At 39.8% G+C, this 21,083-nt stretch overlaps 1 protein-coding gene across 4 annotated transcripts in view; it reads right to left on the reverse strand.

The window, feature by feature from the left end:
- PSTPIP1 (proline-serine-threonine phosphatase interacting protein 1) overlaps positions 1-21,083 on the reverse strand; it is an 89,690-nt gene that overhangs the window by 32,547 nt on the left and 36,060 nt on the right. For 2 of the 4 annotated variants that reach the window (XM_075208420.1, XM_075208419.1), the window contains exons 2-8: positions 11,586-11,686; positions 8,001-8,075; positions 4,192-4,275; positions 2,780-2,814; positions 2,118-2,224; positions 834-896; positions 224-322 (exon numbers count right to left, since the gene is read on the reverse strand). In XM_075208420.1, the coding sequence (XP_075064521.1) occupies positions 224-322; positions 834-896; positions 2,118-2,224; positions 2,780-2,814; positions 4,192-4,275; positions 8,001-8,075; positions 11,586-11,686 (564 nt within the window). The remainder of the gene's footprint in view (positions 1-223; positions 323-833; positions 897-2,117; positions 2,225-2,779; positions 2,815-4,191; positions 4,276-8,000; positions 8,076-11,585; positions 11,687-21,083) is intronic. The other 2 variants (XM_075208421.1, XM_075208423.1) reach the window with 1 other exon arrangement.

Below are 21,083 nucleotides of genomic sequence, written 5' to 3' on the forward strand. Positions count from 1 at the left end.
ATAGTACTTGAACTCTTAAAACCAGAATATACTATATAATTTTCTCATATATAACTGGCACTTGTAATATCAAGTTTTTGAAAGGTATAGAAAGATTAAAAAGATATTTGTCAATATTGCATATTAACACTTCACGCAAAAACTACTTGTGAACCGTAACCGTAAACAGAAGCCACTTGTGTTTCACCGACAACTATGAATGAGTATGACAGGTCTTGTTTACCTTCTCTACTTGTTTAGCATTTCCTGAGATTGCCAGAAGTTCAAAGTTCTGCTCGGCTTCCTCTGCATCTCGGCACTTTTGTTCATAAATTTTCTTGGACTAAAAGGGAATTGAAAGAGACAATAAACAGTACAAAATAATTTCTTAAGAAAAAAATTGTCAGTAATTCTTTTCACTAACTGATAATCTAAACACATACCATATAGTGTGATATTTTCAGTGCAAAACTCATAAATGCTATAATTACATTTTGTGGTATGTTAAGATTACATTACAAAAGGCTACATTTTCTTTTGTCTAAAGCAGCTCTGCCCAGTCACTGGTGACAAAATAACAGGTATAAATCTCTGAATATTTCATGGAAAAATTTACTTTTACTGTACAAGTATTGAATAAGAAAGCACCATGGACCATTTTCAGTATATATAATCAATATGACTACTCTTCATATATAGACCCCATCACCCTTTTACACAAACAGCTAATACGAACATTGTACATTATTGGCTATAGCTTCTGTAGTAATTAAGTAAAGCATGATTGAAACATTAGCCTATATGTGTGAAATTCCTAAATATAATTACTGAATTAATTCTATATTATAACTCACATCCATTGTCTTCTTGTACAAGGATACTTTATTCTTCTGCAGACGCTCCATTGCATACTCATACTGTGCGAGGAAACAATGAAATATATTAGTCACAGTTGCTATACTGGAAAAAATATGCAATAATGTCATTATGCTGGCAATATAGCCCTTTTCAATTACCGTATTTATTAAAAAGCACAGAACACCTACACACAATGGTGATGGTCATTCTGTGGGCTGAACCAGTATTCATGAAATCACTAGGAACCAGATTATCACTGAGACACTTCAATACCAGTAGTCAAAAGGGACTGGTTCCTACTGAATTGTTAGGCTAAATCCTCATAAATATAGTTGATCTGCCTACAAAACAGTTGCCCCACTGTGTGTAGATCGTGGACAAGGGCAGCAATTGCCATATGGATTGTTTGACCCAGGCAGAATGAAAACCCAGTCTGTATTTTTATTAACAAATGTACATTAAGTGATTTCAATTTCATTATAAGGCACCCTTTTAATAACACCCTCTTTACTCCACCATCATCATTTATTTATATAGCACCACTAATTCTGCAGCGCTGTACAGAGAACTCACTCACATCAGTCCCTGCCCCATTGGAGCTTACAATCTAAATTCCCTAACAGACACACACATAGACTGAGAGAGACTAGGGCCAATTTAATAGCAGCCAATTAACCTATAAGTATGTTTTTTGGGTGTGGGAGGAAACCGGAGCACCCGGAGGAAACCCACGGAGAACATACAAACTCCACACAGATAAGGCCAGGGTCGGGAATCGAACTCATGACCCCAGTGCTGTGAGGCAGAAGTGCTAACCACTAAGCCACCGTGCTGCTCACCAGTTTTGACATATGTTTTTACAGAGAAATATTGTGGGCTACGAGAGGAATACTTGAAAAACTAGCTGAAAAAGATGACCGTTATGCACTAGAAACACCTGACATCTAGACACTCAAAGGGAACAATGGATAGTAGTTCTGTTTTAAGGACACAAATTAATTATATAATATACATATCTTACTGTGTCTGATTTGATTGTAGTTTCCTTTGGATATTATCCACCTCTGCTCTATTTTCTCTGGTTAATACATCTATGTCCCTCCATTGATTGGTCAAGCTTATTAATTAAAAAGCTTCACAAGTGATGATATGTGAGAGCCCTACAGGATTTATGCTGAAGACACTTGATTATATATGCAACCATATTATTCTAGATATGTATTGTTATCATTATATTCATAATAAGGTTATCATTTTTGAGTACTTCATATCCATATCACCTTTTTTCTCAGTTCCTTCTGCCTCTCTCTGAAGTCCTCCAAGCTCCGCAGCTCTTCTCTCATTGTTGTCGCCAGCTGGATGTGCGAGTAACCAATATTCTCAATTTCTAAAATAAATAAAATTACATAGAAAAGGCTCTAAATCCTAAAGACATTTTTACATGGTCTCTAAATGCACTTTAAAACCCGGCACAAAACTATTCCCTTAGAGAGTCATATTCTGCTCCAGGTTTCCATTCTGGAAATGTTTCCCATGTTAATTTCGCTTAAAAGAAAATCAATAGAAAACAGCAAACACAATCTAGAAGCTGCATTATATATTATTTGACAACAGGAACCCACTGCTCTACAGAGGTAAAAGAGGTGAAGGAAATTAGATGGGACCCCAGCAATTAGCTATGCTGCATTTAAAGCCATCTAGAGAAAGTTCTTGTATGTATGTTCATTTACTACCTTAGAAAATGCCACAAATGCTATATAATACATAAGCACACAATACATTTAAAGTGCATTTTGTGCTACAAATAAATGTATAATGTTCTACTGTATAAATATCATGGTGCGCCACACCATGTGTTGCTGCTGCACCAGGACCTGGATTAAGGTTAGTCTGAGCCAGTCACATAGAAGAAGATTATTAAAGAACAAAGCTTGTTACTTACGCTGTTTTAAAGTATCAAAGGACTCACGTAGTTTGCTGGAATAAACATACAGATAGATAATTAGAAATAGATATCACTTTAAATATCTGTAACATATATGAAAAAACACAATTTATCCTGAGCCCACTGCATGCCTGTTTTACATACTGTTTGGTCATTGTATCTTGCCAGTCCAAATCTTACTGATTAAATTAAATGCAAACTGTGCTATAAGTATTTTTACCTGTCTGTGGGTTGTGCCTGCCATAACAAACACACACATGGACTAGCATGGCAAATCACTATTGGGATATTACCAAGGACGGATTGAGAACTTAAAGTGGTCCTGGAAAAAAGTATTGATGTGGGCTCATGTGGGTGGGACCAAATCAACTGTAGGTGGGGTTAACACAAGTAGGCGAGATTTAGAACTATTGGAACTTGGTTGTAGTATCATTTAGGAAACCCTAGTTGTGATGACTTAAGACACAGTGGGTCATCTCTAAAGCAATGCAGGGCAAAAGCTGCCAGTCCTGTGTTATAAAATTACATGAATCCTTCTGCATTATAAGCAACTGGTTTATGCCTCTGTGCTCCAACTTGTTTAGTTGCCTACTAACACATCCTTCCAAAATTCCCTTCATAGAAACATATCTGACTTAACTATTACGAAAACATGTTGGCACAATCATATTTGATCAGTCTGCCAGAGCACCATATGAGCACATCACCGCAGTGTTGCATCTTCTCCTAACGTCATGAGATGCAAACTACCAGTTAAATCTCTCGCTATATATAATATATAAATATGTGAGTTTCAAAAACATGCATTTAAAATAATCCTTATAATAAATGGCTGTCCAGGTGAAATCACCTCAAAGGTGAAATGCTTCAAGTATCTGCAAGAAAACATGTCTTTATTAATAATTGTGTATAAGCCCTAAATGTGCCCAGTGATTGGGGGATTGTTGAATAACAGTGCAAGGAGGGTTGGCAGACAATGGCATAAGTGAAGGGGAGAGCTATTCCAAGGTTTTGCTGGTGATATATTAAGGGCAAAGGAGGCAGGATTAATTTTATTGTCAGTGCACTGGGGGCTGGCCATGTGTCCAACAAAGTGATCTGACAACGGGCCCAGTCCAAGGTTGAAAGCATGCAATGCAAGAACCACTAAAGTATCACCAGAGCTGGAATAAGACTCTGGGGAACCAAGGACACTTAAGACAGGATGGTTATCAGTTAGACAAATACTCAGGCAAAACTGTGTACACTACTGTTAGGTGCACACAGTTCAGCCTTCACAAGCAGTACAGTGTGAAGCGGGACATACCTCCCAACTGACCTTGTAGTCAGACCAAGCAAAACAGTCACCCAAATTCGGGACTGCCCCACCAGATTCAGGACAGTTGGCAGACTGTCCTTCTCTCTCCTACCTGTTCTTCTCACTTTCACCACCTCTGGCTGCTGGTGTCTTTAGACCAATTGCTGCTTGTCTGGACCCTGGAATGATGGGGGCCCTATTTGGGAAAAAAATGAATACATGTAATTTAGCAAACACCAACCAGCCAAGTCAAGTTAATTCAATAGCACCCATGTTTAATAATTAGACCTCCCTCCAGTCCCAACATTAAAATAATAGTACTCACATTTGATAAATAGATCTATTACCCTCCAACCGACCCCAGCAAAAAAATAATAGAAATTACATTTAAAGTTGCCATTTCTGACAACCATTCCTGGCATTAAATAATTTATATTCACATTTAATAAATATTAGCCCTCCTCCCCAAACTCAGCGACACAATCAATTAAAAACCCCAAACCACCCCAGCAATAAAGGTATGTCACCCCATCTTCATTTCATAGGTCCCACTATTAAGTTAAATAGTCCACCAATAAATTAAATTGCTTCACCAAATTGCTTCACCCCACAAATAAAGTAGCACCCATGAAATAATTAGCCCGCGCCTAAACTCAACTATTAAATTAATAGTCTACCTCCCATCCATGTACTATTAAGACAGCCCCCCTCCCTTCCCTCATATCACACATTATACTAAGAACCCCCCTTTTCTCACACATTAGAGCAGCCCCTCACTACACACATTAGAGCAGCCCCCAATTCACACATTAGAACAGCCTCCCTTCACACGTTAGGACAGATCCCCTTCAGACATTACAACAGATCCCCCCACTTCTCACATTACAACATCCCCCCCACTTCTCACATTACAACAGCCCCCCACTTTTCACATTACAGCAGCCCCCCCACTTCTCACATTACAGCAGCCCCCCCACTTCTAACATTACAAAAGCCCCAAACCCCACTTCTCACATTAGAACAGCCCCCCCCAATTCTCATATTACAACAGCCCCAACCCCACTTCTCACATTACAAAAGCCCCCCACTTCTCACATTACAGCAGCCCCCCCACTTCTAACATTACAAAAGCCCCAACCCCACTTCTCACATTACAAAAGCCCCAACCCCATTTCTCACATTACAAAAGCCCCAACCCCACTTCTCACATTACAAAAGCCCCAACCCCATTTCTCACATTAAAAAAGTCCTAACCCCACCTCTCACATTATAAAAGCCCCAACCCCACTTCTCACATTACAAAAGCCCCAACCCCATTTCTCACATTAAAAAAGTCCTAACCCCACCTCTCACATTATAAAAGCCCCAACCCCACTTCTCACATTACAAAAGCCCCAACCCCATTTCTCACATTACAAAAGCCCCAACCCCACTTCTCACATTACAAAAGCCCCAACCCCATTTCTCACATTAAAAAAGTCCTAACCCCACCTCTCACATTATAAAAGCCCCAACCCCACTTCTCACATTACAAAAGCCCCAACCCCATTTCTCACATTACAAAAGCCCTAACCCCACCTCCCACATTACAAAAGCCCCAACCCCACTTCTCATATTACAAAAGCCCGATCCCCACTTCTCACATTACAAAAGTCCCAACCCCACTTCTCACATTACAACAGCCCCCCACGTCTCACATTACAGCAGCCCCATACTTCTCACATTACAATGGCATATTACTATGTATTACTATTGGGATATTACTGAGTATTTCTACCCCTGGCATATTACTATTGGGATATTACTGACTATTTCTACCAATGGCATATTACTATGTATTACTGTTGGGATAATACTGACTATTTCTACCAATGGCATATTACTATGTATTACTATTAGGATATTACTGAGTATTTCTACCACTGGCATATCACTATTGGGATATTACTGAGTATTTCTACCATTGGCATATTACTATGTATCACTATTGGGATATTACTGAGTATTTCTACCACTGGCATATCACTATTGGGATATTACCGAGTATTTCTACCACTGGCATATTACTATTGGGATATTACCAAGTATTTCTACCACTGGCATATTACTATGTATTACTGTTGAGATATTGCATGACATTTGCACTGCTGCCCTTTTTCTTGGCTTTTACATATCTGCTGACAAATGACTGGACTTTAATGCTAGTATGTTATTGGACACCACTGCGGTTGGCATATTACTGGTCATTGTAACAACTGGTACTTTACTAGGCATTACTACTATTGGCATATTGTTGGGCATTAGTGTTGGTATATTACTTGGCTTTAAAGTTAGCATATTACTGGATATTACTGTTAGAATAGTACTGCCCTTACTGGTGTCATATTACTGAACACTTGTAGAGCTTTGATATTACTAGTAATATGTTAATATATTACTGTGCATCACTGAGGGTACATTATTGAGTACTGAAACACCTGTGCATTTTAATGGGCATTAATACTCTGTGATTATCATTGATTATATGTCTCAGCATTACCACTGCTGTGCTTATTATACGGCATACTCAGGGAATTGAATCTGCCCCTATATGTTATAAGTGCCTGTCAATAAATGTTATATTTATGTTAAAAAATATGTAAGTAGGGGTGATTTAAAGCTTTGTGCCACAGCACTGATTTATTTTAAATTCTACTTTTAAATTGTGATTTGCTCGGATTCCCTGTGTCTGAGTTTTATTGCACTCTGTCTGCTTCCTATCAGCCATCTACAATCTCTGTGGGAGCAGCAGGCAGCACAAACAGTGAGTGAAAACTAGGTAGTATGGGCATAACTGCTGGAGCAGCAGGGGTATCAGCTGCTACAGTGTAGCTGTCACCCATGCTGCTCTAAGCCCTGCTCCTCTCTGCTGTCTTTTGGGACAATAGCATGCTGCGCATTGACAGGAGGAATCTTAATAAGGTTAACAAGCTCCATGGTGTGTGATACCACAAAATATTTGAAATCCAGATTGCTGCGCTTGGAAGTTGGCATTCTAGGACTCCAAAACTAAATCCTGCTCAAGGGGAAGGGTATTCTGATGTCCTCTTCCCCTTGAGCAGGAAGTGCAGAGCAAAGTGGGAGATAGCAAGCAGAGGCAGGCATATGGCTCGGTTAGTTGGGAGGGAAGGAGAGTGGAGATACGTTCTAGAAACCTTTGGGATCTATTCAAATTCTTGCTATGAAGCCAAAACTTTTACTGACGCTCCTACAAGGGAGGGTGTTTAAAAGTTAATTTTACATGGGTGATTTGTATCCGCATATAAAGTGGGTACAGCTTTGTTTAATAAATAACACTGACTAGGTACTTACCAGTTTGGTTCTACATAAGATGTCATTTCCCGAAATGACACAGATTCAACAAACTTATGAAAGGCACCATTTCTAAAGCTATCATTTTTCTCCGTATTAAGGAGAGTGCTCTAGCATGTGTCTTGCTGTACTTTTTCCAACTGTCTATTTGTCTTGTGAAATTATTACAAACATTAAATGGTGACCGAGAATTTGCCGTTTGCATTTATAATCAGGTGGAGCTTCATTCCTATAACTAACAAAATGTACATCATCATTACCCTCATCACCATCAACAAGGACAACAGTGCTAGATATACAATTACAAAGTGCATTTTTATTTGTGGAACTGCCATCTGGTTTGACAGGTCTTGTGTGTTTTTCCCAAAGGAGACTATGATACCTTTCTAGATGTTGCCCAACTCTTGTCCTAATTTACTCAGTACCCAGAGCAGAACATTTCTCCTTCATGAATTGTCATCTTGTCACACAAATCTATGTTATGGTGTAAAAACAGGTGAACTGTCAGAAATGGCCACCACTGATATTATTATCTCACTTTTCTCAAAACTGATGTCACAAAGTTCTTACTTGATTTCTGCTTGTCCTCCAGCCTTTTTCGCAATTTGAACTAATTCCTTTCCATATTTTTCTTCTGCAATGGCCCTGGCAACAAAAAAAAGGGAATTTACTGATCATTTATCAAATGCTTGCACCAATCTTAAATACTAAATTGTGAAAGTGATACATGAGATGTCATCACCTCAATATGATCATAGGTCTCCAGTAAAAGAGACATTTGCCTAATGCATAAACTGCAGCCCATAGTTGAGGTGTTACCAGGCCCGGTGCTTCCATTAGGCAAGGTTAGGCAGTTGCCTAGGGCGCCGGGCTCTGGTGGGCGCCACAGAATTAAAATTACTTTAATACTGTGCGGCGACCGCTGACCAGACCCTCCACGGCCGCCGCACAGCTTGAGATAAATCCACGGGGAGGGACTATGGATCACCACCGCCGCCGCCCTCCCCTCCAACAGCTGATGGGGCGCTCCGTCTCCCCCCCTCCACTCACTGTCGGGCGTGACATCCTCATCATGGCCCGACAGTGTCAGTGAGTGGAGCGGAGGAGACGGAGCAGAGAGAAGCAGCTTTATGGAGGCAAGTTAAGGTAAGGAAAGACGTGGGCGGGGGTGCGGATTTTGAAAGTGTGCCTAGGGCGCCAAGGACCCTAGCACCGGCCCTGGGTGTTACATATGGATAATTACATGACATTTTTGATAGAATGCAATCCGGTATCATGTACATGTAACACATTTACTCACATCCCTAATTTCCCGGGATAGTTCCAGTTTTTCCAACTTGTCTATTGATGTTTTGCCTAAAAAAGACCCTGCTTACCACTTGAAATCGAACATTACCATGTCTCTTATTCTGTTGGCATGCTGGATTTATTAACCTTATGCTGTATTTAAAGTACTGCTGTATATTGATTATGTGCAGTGGTCTTATTAAAGGTTTAGTCGCTTGCCTATCTCTATGCCCCTACAATACACTGCATGTACATGCTTATATAATCTTTCTAAGTACACGCTGCTCCAAAAAGGTCATTCAGATCTTTTCAGCCCTGACAAAGGGTATTTGATATAATGGTCTGTACTGATCATATTATATTATGCAACCACTAGAGCAATGCTGGGCACAAATAGAATGTTCAGGTCGGTAATATAACTGTGTGTATGGGGTCTGTACAATCGAACTTGCTGATCAAAATCCGGTCAGAATTGATTGTATGTTGATCGATCAGTGTGCATGTGCGTGCAATCATTGGTAAACTGTACCATTTGGCACCACATTATCTGGTAGTTGATTTGACTGCTGCAGCAACAAAACTGTGCAATTTGGACCAGCACTCTGCATCAACAAGTTAGACACAGATCTAGTCATTTTGAATGGCCAGGCAATATGGATAATTTAAATACAGTGCAATTTTTCTTTGTGACATTATGGGGGGTATTCAATTGTTAGCGAGAACCGCTAAAATCCCGCGCTCGAAAAATATTACCGCTAATACGGTAATATTGCGCGTAAATACCGTTAATACGGTAATTTACTCGCTGGATTTCAGCTTGCAGCTCAGGGAGCTGCGAGCTGTAATCCAGCGAGATATTACCGTTTTAACGGTAATATTTTTCGAGCGCGGGATTTTAGCGGTTCTGGCTAACAATTGAATACCCCCCTATGAGTTTACTTTTGTGCCAAATAATCAACCACATTTTATGGGTGTGTGTGGATTTGCAGACAAAGATGGTAGTGTCTGCATGGGTAATCCAGGTTTGTATGTTCTCCCTGTGTTTGCGTGGGTTTCCTCCGGGTGCTCCGGTTTCCTCCCACACTCCAAAAACATACTGGTAGGTTAATTGGCTGCTTTCAAAAATTGACCCTAGTGTCTGTCTGTTTGTGAGTGTGTGTCTATATTAGGGAATTTAGACTGTAAGTTCCAATGGGGCAGGGACTGATGTGAATGGGTTCTCTGTACAGCGCTGCGGAATTAGTGGCGCTATATAAATAAATGATGATGATGATGGGTTCAAAAGTTTGTATTGTCTGATGGGAGTGATTCTGGAGACGGGGTCATTGCTTGCTTGTTGCAGACGTGGAAAAATGACACTTTAAATTGCTTACAATTATGTAAATGAGCTGTCTAGGATGGAGAAGGTAGTACTACACATTTTACAGGTGGGCATTTGCTACACAGCAGTGAAGGTCTGTTTTTGTGAGTGGTGGCAAATAAAATGAATGGGTTTTACATATTTTATTTTGTATTTGTTACTTTATAAGTTTATATGTAATCAAGTATTTGACAGAATTTTGATGTTTGTATTCCAAATAAAGACATTTACAAGGGTGGTTGTCCTGCGAGTAGTTCTAGATTGTACCAAGAGGTAAGATGAAAAGAAGACTTAAGAGTGTCCTTAGAGTTTTTTATAACTTAACAATACAAAGTATTTTATGTTGATCAGTGGTAAGAATTCTTGATTAAATTCCTTTTGGATTGCATGATGTAAGGAAACAAAATGTGAAAAATGCCAAAGGAGGTGAATAATTTTATAACCACTGTACATATATAGTGGCCAAACAGTCAACTGCACAACTTGTTTGGTTTGGCCACCTAAGGGCATGGCTTTGCTTTGGATCCAGATGGACAGATGTTTCCTCCAAGAGCTGGAATTCTCTGTAAATCGCTCACATTGGCTGCTATTTCTACTCAAAATCCCCTAATAACATCAGGTGGACTTAGCACACAGCTCTCAGCCACCTGTCACGTATTCCTGGGCAGACTAAGAGTTTTTTATCGCCATTCTCAACTGTGATGAAAAGTGATGAAATGGCTAGGGGATGGTTGATGAAATGACTGGTGGAGAGCATGATCTCCGTATTGTGTGGTGTTCACAAGGATGCTCTCTGTGTTGTGTAGTGGTCACAAGGATTCTCTCTGTATTGTGTATTGGTCACAAGGATGTTCTCTGTGGTCACAGCAGCCACTAGAATACTAAAGACTACTCAAATGGGGTTGGTAGATGTTAGTATTTGATTATAGCTCTTGGCCAATAAATGTATCATATATTTTATTGTCTATATATTACCTGTGCTCGGAGCACATAATGGAGTGTTGTGTTTGAACTAAAGAGCATAATTCTTCATGATTTGTTAGCATTTTGCATTCTAAAACAATTTTTGCATATTTTCAAATAAGAACCCAACTTTTCAGAAGTCAGTCAAAGATGCAAGAAAAGGTAAGAGAGAAAGGAACAGTCTGTCTAGATTTGAACGCTGGAGATTACTCCTGGATATTCCTTTAATAATTGCGTGTGTGTGTATGTGAGAGCTATGGGTGTATTAGTCCTTGGGCGGCCCTTAATAAGGCCCTGAGCATTTAGAAATAGGCCGAGTAAAACTCAGGAGTATGCAAAGTGTTGGTGGTGACACTATCTCTGTGGTAACGAAAAGTCCTGAGTTTGCGCTAAATATGTTGAGGTTTTGTGATGGTAACTAGTGACACCAAGATAAATAATAAACCATAAGATTACACACAAAAAACCACATATCATGCAGCTGATTTATGTATCCAGTTCCTGTTTTAGAAAGGAACATGGTGAAGTTTATGGAGGTTTCTTACCTCTGCTTCAAAAGGTCCTCCACATCCTTACACATCTTCCTCCCATCCAGTAATCTCTGCAGAATAATTTCATATCCCGTATTCAGAATAAAATCTGTACACTATACGGAAAATAAGACATTACTATAAGTGAAACAAGGCACATTGCCATTTTATTTCTAAATATATCTGAACATTTATGGTTAGCAAGAAACTAAGAATACAAGGATAATTACTGCACAAAAACACAAAAAAGATACTCATTTCTGGCTTACTTTCTTTCTTTATTTTTAATGGAACCCTGCAGAATGTATGTATGTATAAGTAATCAGGCTTACTTAATAAGGTAATGTAAACGCTATATGTAAATATGTTCATATTTGTTTTTTATCACCTAGCACAATTCAGCAAGAAGTTAAGAGCTGCGTATGTTACCCAAAATTTCCTAAGTCATATATATATATATATTTTCCATAAGTCATATACTGTATTAATATAACCTTTTTTCCTCTCTAGGGGCCTGATTCATTAAGGATCATTAAGGAACTTGAGAAACTTCTTATTTCAGTCTCCTGGACAAAACCATGTCCAGGAGATGCAGGAAGATGGGAGGTATGTCTCTCCAGGGTGCAGGATGGTGTCATATGTAATATGTATGTATTATATATAAAGCAGCTCTGCTCTAAAAGCAAAGCTACATGTACCACTTCAGAAGTGATGGAGAATATTGGGACAGGGAGGAGGGGAGTGAGTGAGGAGGTCAGTGAGCAATATGCTTAATTTCATTGTCATGTGTGCACCCTTTCTCTGACCCGACTCCTCTCAACTGCCCCTGATGGACAGCTACATAAGTGGCTGTCACAAGCCAAATATGAAGGAAAGAGTGGGAATATGCCTCTTATTCCACCATATATGCCTTAATACTAGAGATGTTCACTGACCCCCATGTTTTGGTTTTGGATCTGGATTAACTTCGTGTTTTCGTTTTGGCAAAACCGCCCTTTTTTGTTTTGGTTTTGGATCACTATTTTTTTTTTCTAAAAATCATGATTTTTTTTCTAAAATCACATAATTTGTCTCTTTTTTTGTTCCTAAATTATTATTAACCTCAATAACATTAATTTCCAGTCAATTTTTGTCAAGTGACATGAACACTGCTACCTCTCCTGTTTCTGTATGAGCAATGGCACTGGAGACTGAAGAGTGACAAGAACACCGCTACCCATGTTTCTGTGTGAGCAATAGCACTCAGTAATGTCACTGGAGAATGAAGAGTGACAAGAACACTGCTACCCCTGTTTCTGTGTGAGTAATGGCGCTGGATCTCATGGGGAGGGAGGTACTTATGGAATCCAAAACCCGCGAGATTCGACAACGCAACAATGACGTTTTGCCTCTAATCAGATCCGAGGACGGGCGAAAGTACTGAACCGGCTCATGAGCCTACTCGGATCCCCTAAGTTCGGATGGGCTCGGTTTTCTGAAAACAGAGCCCGAGCATCTCTACTGAATACATAGCCCCTATAGAAGTCAGAACTCTGCATTCTCTATGGAGGACACTATTGACTACAATAAAACATGGCAGGCAATAAAGACTAATTTTTACATTGCTGCAACAATGTTGTTGCTGTCTACAAAACAGTTAACCCTTGTTGCATTAATAACAAGGTTTGCAAATCATCTTATCATCAATTAGAGGGCATTCATTTGGATAAAATATTTGAGGAAACAACTTCTTGTGCCTCCGTCTTATGCCTGTCCTTCTCCATCTGAAGTCAAGGAGCTGTACCATATAGATCAGTGTTTCTTAACTCCAGTCCTCACTGAACCCCAACAGCTCATGTTTTGAGGATTTCTGTCTGTGGAACAAGTGGGATAATTACTGACCCAGCCAAGTAGACTAAGTCACATGTGCATTTTTGAAGAAATCCTGAAAACATGAGCTGTTGGGGTTCAGTGAGGACTGGAGTTAAGAAACACTGATATAGTTAATGAAATATGTAGGGTCTATATATCAAGGAAAATATGGAGGAAAGAGAATCACACATTAACAATGTACACCATACTTGCCTCCAGGTGGCCACTTTGCATAGACATCAGTCACGCAGTATGGCCAGAGGATGAGTCGGGATGGAGCCAGGGAGTGCTGGCGTGGTAATGTAATAATCATTACCATGCAAATGCAACTTGTTGCACTCCTCCCTGGAGGAAAGAAAACTGAAAAGAGTAGCAATAATAAAATCACTAACTATTTACACACAAGAATAATCCTGTTACATGTATTACATATATACACTATATACATATAAATATATATATATATGCATACATATATACATATATATACATATATATATATATATATATATATATATATATATATATATATATATACAAGTTAAGCCGTGCATGATACTCATGCATTCTAGTCAAATCAAGCTACTTAAGGTGTTAAAAAGGTTCTTGTCATGCATTTGGGCCATAGCCCAGGCCTCAACCACCAACCACTCCCCACTGTCACCCCCGGCAACCACCAACCACTCCCAACTGTCACTTCTCCTTCAAGAAATATATATATATATTTTTTAAATCTTTATAAACACTTTTAACAATTAACAAATTAAATTAACAAATTAAAAACATCTTAGTATACCAAATTTCAGCCCTTTCTGAATTTTTTTTTACACACACACTAAGAATTTAGTAGGTCAGTGTATAACTCCGCCCAGCAGGTGGCGCTGCAGCTTGGTTTTATTTTTTCCACACACACACACACACACACACACACACATACACACACAGACAGACTAACACACGCCACTAGACATTTATATTATAGATATATCTATAAAAAAATTAGAATAGTGAAGTCAGTTAACTTCCATCATCTCCCCTTCCCCCCGTGGGAGGGGTAGTAAAGGCTAAATTTACGAGTTGAGGGCTCAAACTCATTTTCGTGAGGTAATTTTACCTCATGAACACACATTAAAAAGGGCGCTTGCGTCGTGAAGTAACGCTCTTCCCCTGAGGAGGCCTGGGCTAGACCCAAATGCATGACAGGAACCTTTTTAGGACCTTAAGTAGCTTGATTTGACTAGAATGCATGAGTATCATGCACGGGTTAACTTGTGTATATATATAATGTGCTACTCTGAGCATGTCTTGCGTTGGGTTAGTAAGTGAAAGGATATAACATATGTAATGCCCAGTGGAAGTTTAGTGGCAGTGACCAACACATTGCATAATTTCTGTACAATTGCATGTGCAGCACGAGCGTTTCACCATAAACATGCTTCACATTTCCTTCCTGTGACACTTTAATTAAGTCCTGTCTGCTCTTCCTCATTCTATATCTAATGTTGTCAGTGTTAGTCATACAGCAAAACCAAAAAACAGTATACAGTTGTGGCCAAAAGTTTTGAGAATGACACAAATATTATTTTTCACAAAGTCTGCTGCCTCAGTTTTTATGATGACAATTGTATATACTCCAGTATGTCATGAAGAGTGATCAGATGAATTTAAATTAATTTCAAAGTCCCTCTTTGCTATGACAATGAACTTTATCCCAAAAACAACATTACCACTGCATTTAGCGCTGCCACAAAAGGAACAGCTGACATCAGGTCAGTGATTCTCTCGTTAATACAGGTGAGAGTGTTGACAAGGAAAAGGCTGGAGATCACTCTGTCATGCTGATTGAGTTAGAATAACAGACTGGAAGCTTTAAAAGGAGGGTTGTGCTTGAAATCATTGATAACCTCTGTTAACCATGGTTAGCTGCAAGGAAACATGTGCAGTTATTATTGCTTTGCACAAAAAGGGCTTCACAGGCAAGGATATTGCTGCTTGTAAAATTACACCTAAATTAACCATTTATCGGATCATCAAGAACTACAAGAAGAGAGGTTCAATAGTTGTGAAGAAGGCTTCAGGGCACCCAAGAACATCCAGCAAACGCCAGGACTGCCTCCTAAAGTTGATTCAGCTGCGGGATCGGGGCACCAGAAGTGCAAGCTTGCTCACGAATGGCAGCAGGCAGGTGTGAGTGTATCTGCATGCACAGTGTCAAGAAGGCCAGCAAAGAAGCCACTTCTCTTCAGGATAAACATCAAGGACAGACCGATATTCTTCAAAAGGAACAGGGATTGGACTGCTGAGGACTGGGGTAAAGTCATCTTCTCTGATGAATCCCCTTTCAGATTGTTGGCATTTGGAAAAACGATTGTCCAGAGAAGGAAAGGTGAGCACTACCATCAGTCCTGTGTAATGCCAACAGTAAAGCATCCTGAGACCATTCATGTGTGGGGTTGCTTCTCAGCCAATGGAGTGGGCTCACTCACAATTTTGCCTAAGAACACAGCCATGAATAAATAATAGTACCAAAACATCCTCCAAGAGCAACTTCTCCCAACCATCCAAGAACAGTTTGGTGACGAACAATGCCTTATCCAGCATGACGGAGCATCTTGCCATAAAGCAAAAGTGATAACTAATTGGCCCAGGGATCACAACATTTAAATTTTGGGTCCATGGCCAGGAAACTCCCCAGACCTTAATCCCATTGAGAACTTGTGGTCAATCCTCAAGAGGTAGGTGTAAAAATAAAAACCCCCCAAATTCTGACGAACTCCAAGCATTGATTAGGCAAGAATGGGCGGCCATCAGTCAGTATGTGGCCCATAAATTTATTGACAGAATGCCAGGGCAAATTGCAGAGGTCTTCAAAAAGAAGGGTCAACACTGCAAATATTGACTCTATGCATAAACTTTATGTAATTGTCAAAAAAGGCCTTTGACATTTATGAAATGCTTGTAATTTTACTTCAGTATACCATAGCAACATCTGACAAAAAGTCTAAAAACACAGGAGCAGCACACTTTGTGAAAACCAATACTTGTGTCATTCTCAAAACTTTTGGCCATGACTGTATATCCGGACGTTTTACTGTTATTTTTCATAATGGTCATAGATTCAGTTTTCACATACTAAAAAAACAGTTGCTTAATAAAAATAACTCGACCAGAGCTGTCTTAATGCATGGGCACGCTGGGCACTTGCCCGGGGGCCCCACCAGCATAAGGGCCCCACAGGCTTGCCAACCTTTCAGTATATTATTCATACTTGCCAACTCTCCCGGAATGTCCGGGAGAATCCTGAAACAGTATTTCTTTTTATTTTGATATATCATAACATACATTCAGTTCTAGATGGACAGAACAGATTCCAGTTCACTTTGCATTGATTCTTTTCTTAGCATGAAGCTGCCCATATATGCTGCAATTTTCATGGCCCATCCTGAGACATTTATACATCTGAATATTCCTGGCCACAAATTACAGACCATGGAATCTGATTAACGTTTGACCAGGAATGTTTATGTTCCTGTCCTGCAACTCCTGTTGATTGGCACATGCAGACAATACGGTTGGGCAACACTGCCATCTTGCCATGTGTGCCATCATCATTTGATTGCTCTTGCTGTACTTGATGGAATATGATTGTTTGATCCAATGCAAAATAGGTGCATCTGTGTGATTTTGCCATAAAATTTTGTCTGCTTGGTGGCCGGGGTCTGTGGCTGGATATGCCTGTTTATGACTAGTGCAAGTACTTTACAAAACGTAATAGTTTGCTACTAGAATGTATATATGTAGATAACTTTGCTATCTGCCAAAGGTTTAAGCATGATGGCAAATAGATTTACTTTATATAAATAGAACATATAATTGTACACAGAATTTTGAGCTCACAGTCTATTTTTGACCTCCTGGAAAACCAGGAAAAATTAAAGCTAATTTATGAACCGCAAAAGCGGAGAACACAATGGAAATTACCTTTTGTGAAGTCACACACTGACTTTTGCGCAATGGTACCTAGTTTTGCAGGGAACACATAGATCTACAGGCCAAAGTGGAAAAATTTGTGGAGGCGCAGAAGGCTGCACAGACTGATCGGAGGAGCCAGGCTGATTGAGGATGCTCCTTGCTAAATACAGATTAGGAATAGGGATGTGCACTGGCCACTTTTGGTGTCTCGTGTTTTGTGTTTTGGATTCGGATTTGCTTGAGGTTTTGGGTTCGGATTTGTTTCGCAAAACACCTGACGAAAGGTTTTGGTTCGGATTTAAGGTTTTGGATTCGGATTTATTTTGAAAAAAACATAAAAAAAAATTAAATTCATCATTGAGATCCCATCAAGTATGTGAAAGACAGACAGCGTCGAAGTGTTATTTGTTGACTTTGTTAACCAAAAAAATGTCCCTGTTGCAAATATTCGTGCAATGAAGAGAGACTTTTTCATTTAAAGGCTCAAGCTTTCAAGTGTAGTGTTTATAAGTTATAAACACTACAGTAGTTCAAGCACGTCAATACCTCTTGTTTTTGATTATGACAGGGAATTTTACTTTTGGTTTAATTTGTTGAATTTGTTTTAATTTTGTTTTACTTTGTGCTCATGGCAAACGACTGTTGAATGGTCACATAATGGCAAAAAAAGAGTTGCAAGATGGAATTGTCTTTGGGCCCTCCCACCCACCCTTATGGTGTTAAAATAGGACATGCACACTTTAACAAACCAATCATTTCAGCGACAGGGCCTACCAAACAACTGTGGCTGAAATGATTGGTTTGTTTGGGCCCCCACACCAAAAAAGCTATTCATCTCTCCCTGTACAAACTAAACAGGCTCTACTGAGGCAAGATGTCGTCCTCATCCTCAACCTCTGATTCCTCTCCCCCTTCAGTGTGTACTTCCTCCTCCTCACACATGATCAATTCGTCCCCGCTGGACTCCACAACCACAGGTCCCTCTGTACTATCTGGAGGGCAGTGCTGTACTTGATTGAGGAATTGATAATTTATTTTTATGAACATCATTTTTTCAACGTTCTGAGGAAGCAACCTCCTTCGCCGCTCACTGACCAGGTTCCCCGCTGCACTAAAAACTCTTTCCAAGTACACACTGGAGGGGGGACAACTCAGGTAAAATAGAGCCAGTTTGTACAGGAGCTTCCAAACTGCCTTTTTTTCCTGCCAGTAATATATCAGTACCACTGGACTTATACTGCTGAATCAGTGAACTTTGTAATATTGCAGTACCACTGGACTTATACTGCTGAATCAGTGAACTTTGTAATATAGCAGTACCAATGGACTTATACTGCTGAATCAGTGAACTTTGTAATATAGCAGTACCACTGGACTTATACTGCTGAATCAGTGAACTTTGTAATATTGCAGTACCACTGGACTTATACTGCTGAATCAGTGAACTTTGTAATATAGCAGTACCAATGGACTTATACTGCAGGATTGTTTTGGGATATTTTATTTTTTTTATATAATTACTTCTTCTTTTTTTTTTTTTTTTTATAACTTTTTTTGAAATTTTTTATAATTTGGGAATAATGGGGAAATAACAATGCCCTTAGAAGGACAGAGCACAGGACACAGCACCACTGGACTGAACAGGACACAGCACAGGACCCAGCAGCACCACTGAACTCAGAAGGACAGAGCACAGGACACAGCACCACTGGACTGAACAGGACACAGCACAGGACCCAGCAGCACCACTGAACTCAGAGGGACAGAGCACAGGACACAGCACCACTGGACTGAGCAGAACACAGAGCACAGCACAGCACAGCACAGCACAGCACAGAACTGAACAGCACGAGATATAGCAGGACAGAGGACCACCTAACACACCCTCCCTCTACCCTGATCAATGCCCGAGTGAAGATGGCGGCGACTAGCGGGGAATTTATAGGATCCGAGTATCGCGAGATCCGACAGCGGGATTATGATGCAGAGCCTCGCTTTCAGTTTTGCAATTGGCGGGAATACCCGGATCTGTCTCGGATCCGGCTCAGATCCGCAAAGTTCGGGTGGGCTCGGATTTCAGAAATCCGAGTGCGCTCATCTCTAATTAGGAACACAAGTGTACCTACCATAAGTAAGCCTGTGCATTGTAAAGTGGTTGGTGGACACGTAGGCGCACCTTTGAACATTATGAAACACTGGGGATTTATCATGGTGATGTTCCGTCACCATTTCACACCTTTAGAGAGTGTGAACACTAGTTTCTGTGACTGTTGCTATGTCAGCTCTTGCTGTTTCCTTTACCCTTCTACGTAGTGCTATATAAAGCAATATATTCAGAGTGGCAGCTTCATAATACTTTGGTTATGCCTCATGTCACTTCTTGATGCCGCCTGCAGTACATTGATATTTTAGTGGAGGCAAGTTTCCTATAGCCTTGCTATAGTTTGGATTGTGGGTGGGAGTCGTGCGACTATGATTACTATATAAATATGCAGCAATGATCACAGTGTATTGGTGGGATTGTGTCCAGACAGTTCCTGCCCTCTCGCTCGAATCAGCTATAGCCCAACAGTATTTTGTGGCCATCCACATTACAGTGTCTCCACCACTAGAATATGATGTTCTTCCCTGGTTCAGCTCTTGCATTGCCAACTCTTGTCAGCTCAGTTAATTTAATTACAAAATCCAATTTGGTATGCTAGTGCTCAAATTCACATTTATTTTCTGGCTAATAAACCTTGTGGACGACCTGAATATTTGAGAATAGAGTAGTATCACTTAAAAAAGAGAAGTGATACTGGACTTCAATTCCTAGGTGGTAGGGTATGGTCTCCTGAAGGGGTGGCACCATTCAACTTACCCCATTGATAGGAATAAGTTGGGGGGAAAACATTTTTTAACTTTCTAACTTCCAAATAATATGTTACTCCAAGTGACCTGCTACATGAGATATTTTACCACCCAGTAACGCTAGCTCAGTTACCTCTAATCTAGTCACCTCCTGGTTGAAGTCTATGATGAGTTGTGCAATATATTCAATAGCCCAAACATTCCTTTTCCTGCTACCTGCAAGAGACATCCACATATCACGCTGCTATACCAAGCTCAATATAACGGTACATTGGGATTCAAAGTCCGAGAATGAATAACGGCTATTTGCTTTAATATTTCAGTTTGGTATTTGTAAATTGGTAATGTTGATTGCCAATGATGTTTTAGTCTTTGGCATATTACTTGATGATAAACACTGCACCACTGAGAACTCCGATGACAGTCAGGAGACCCTGCAGGGGAAAGAAACTAGACAGCTCTGGGTAGTGCCACTAAATCCTTTAAAGTATTTTTCGATAACATTTTATCTATTATGGCAAATGCTCAACTACTATATTATTTTGGGGTGAACCTACTATTTATATTGTAACTGTTTTTTGTTTTCATTTTTGATATAAACAGTGTTTTTTATAGATTTCTAAAAATGATTTGAAGCATGTTTGAACCACCAAGTAACTAATTCTTTTCTGTTCTCTTCCTACTACAATTTTAATTATTCATCCACAATACCACTGGTGTGCTAATCTGCTTCCCACATAGCTCAAACTTGTGGTTATATGGCTGGCTGATTTGGTTTGAAGACACAGATCAACTGTAACTATTAGAGCTTGACTGGCTTTTATGAAAGAGAACTCATAA

Source organism: Mixophyes fleayi, chromosome 4 (genome assembly GCF_038048845.1).
Source record: "Mixophyes fleayi isolate aMixFle1 chromosome 4, aMixFle1.hap1, whole genome shotgun sequence".
NCBI classification, from domain to species: Eukaryota; Metazoa; Chordata; class Amphibia; order Anura; family Limnodynastidae; genus Mixophyes; species Mixophyes fleayi.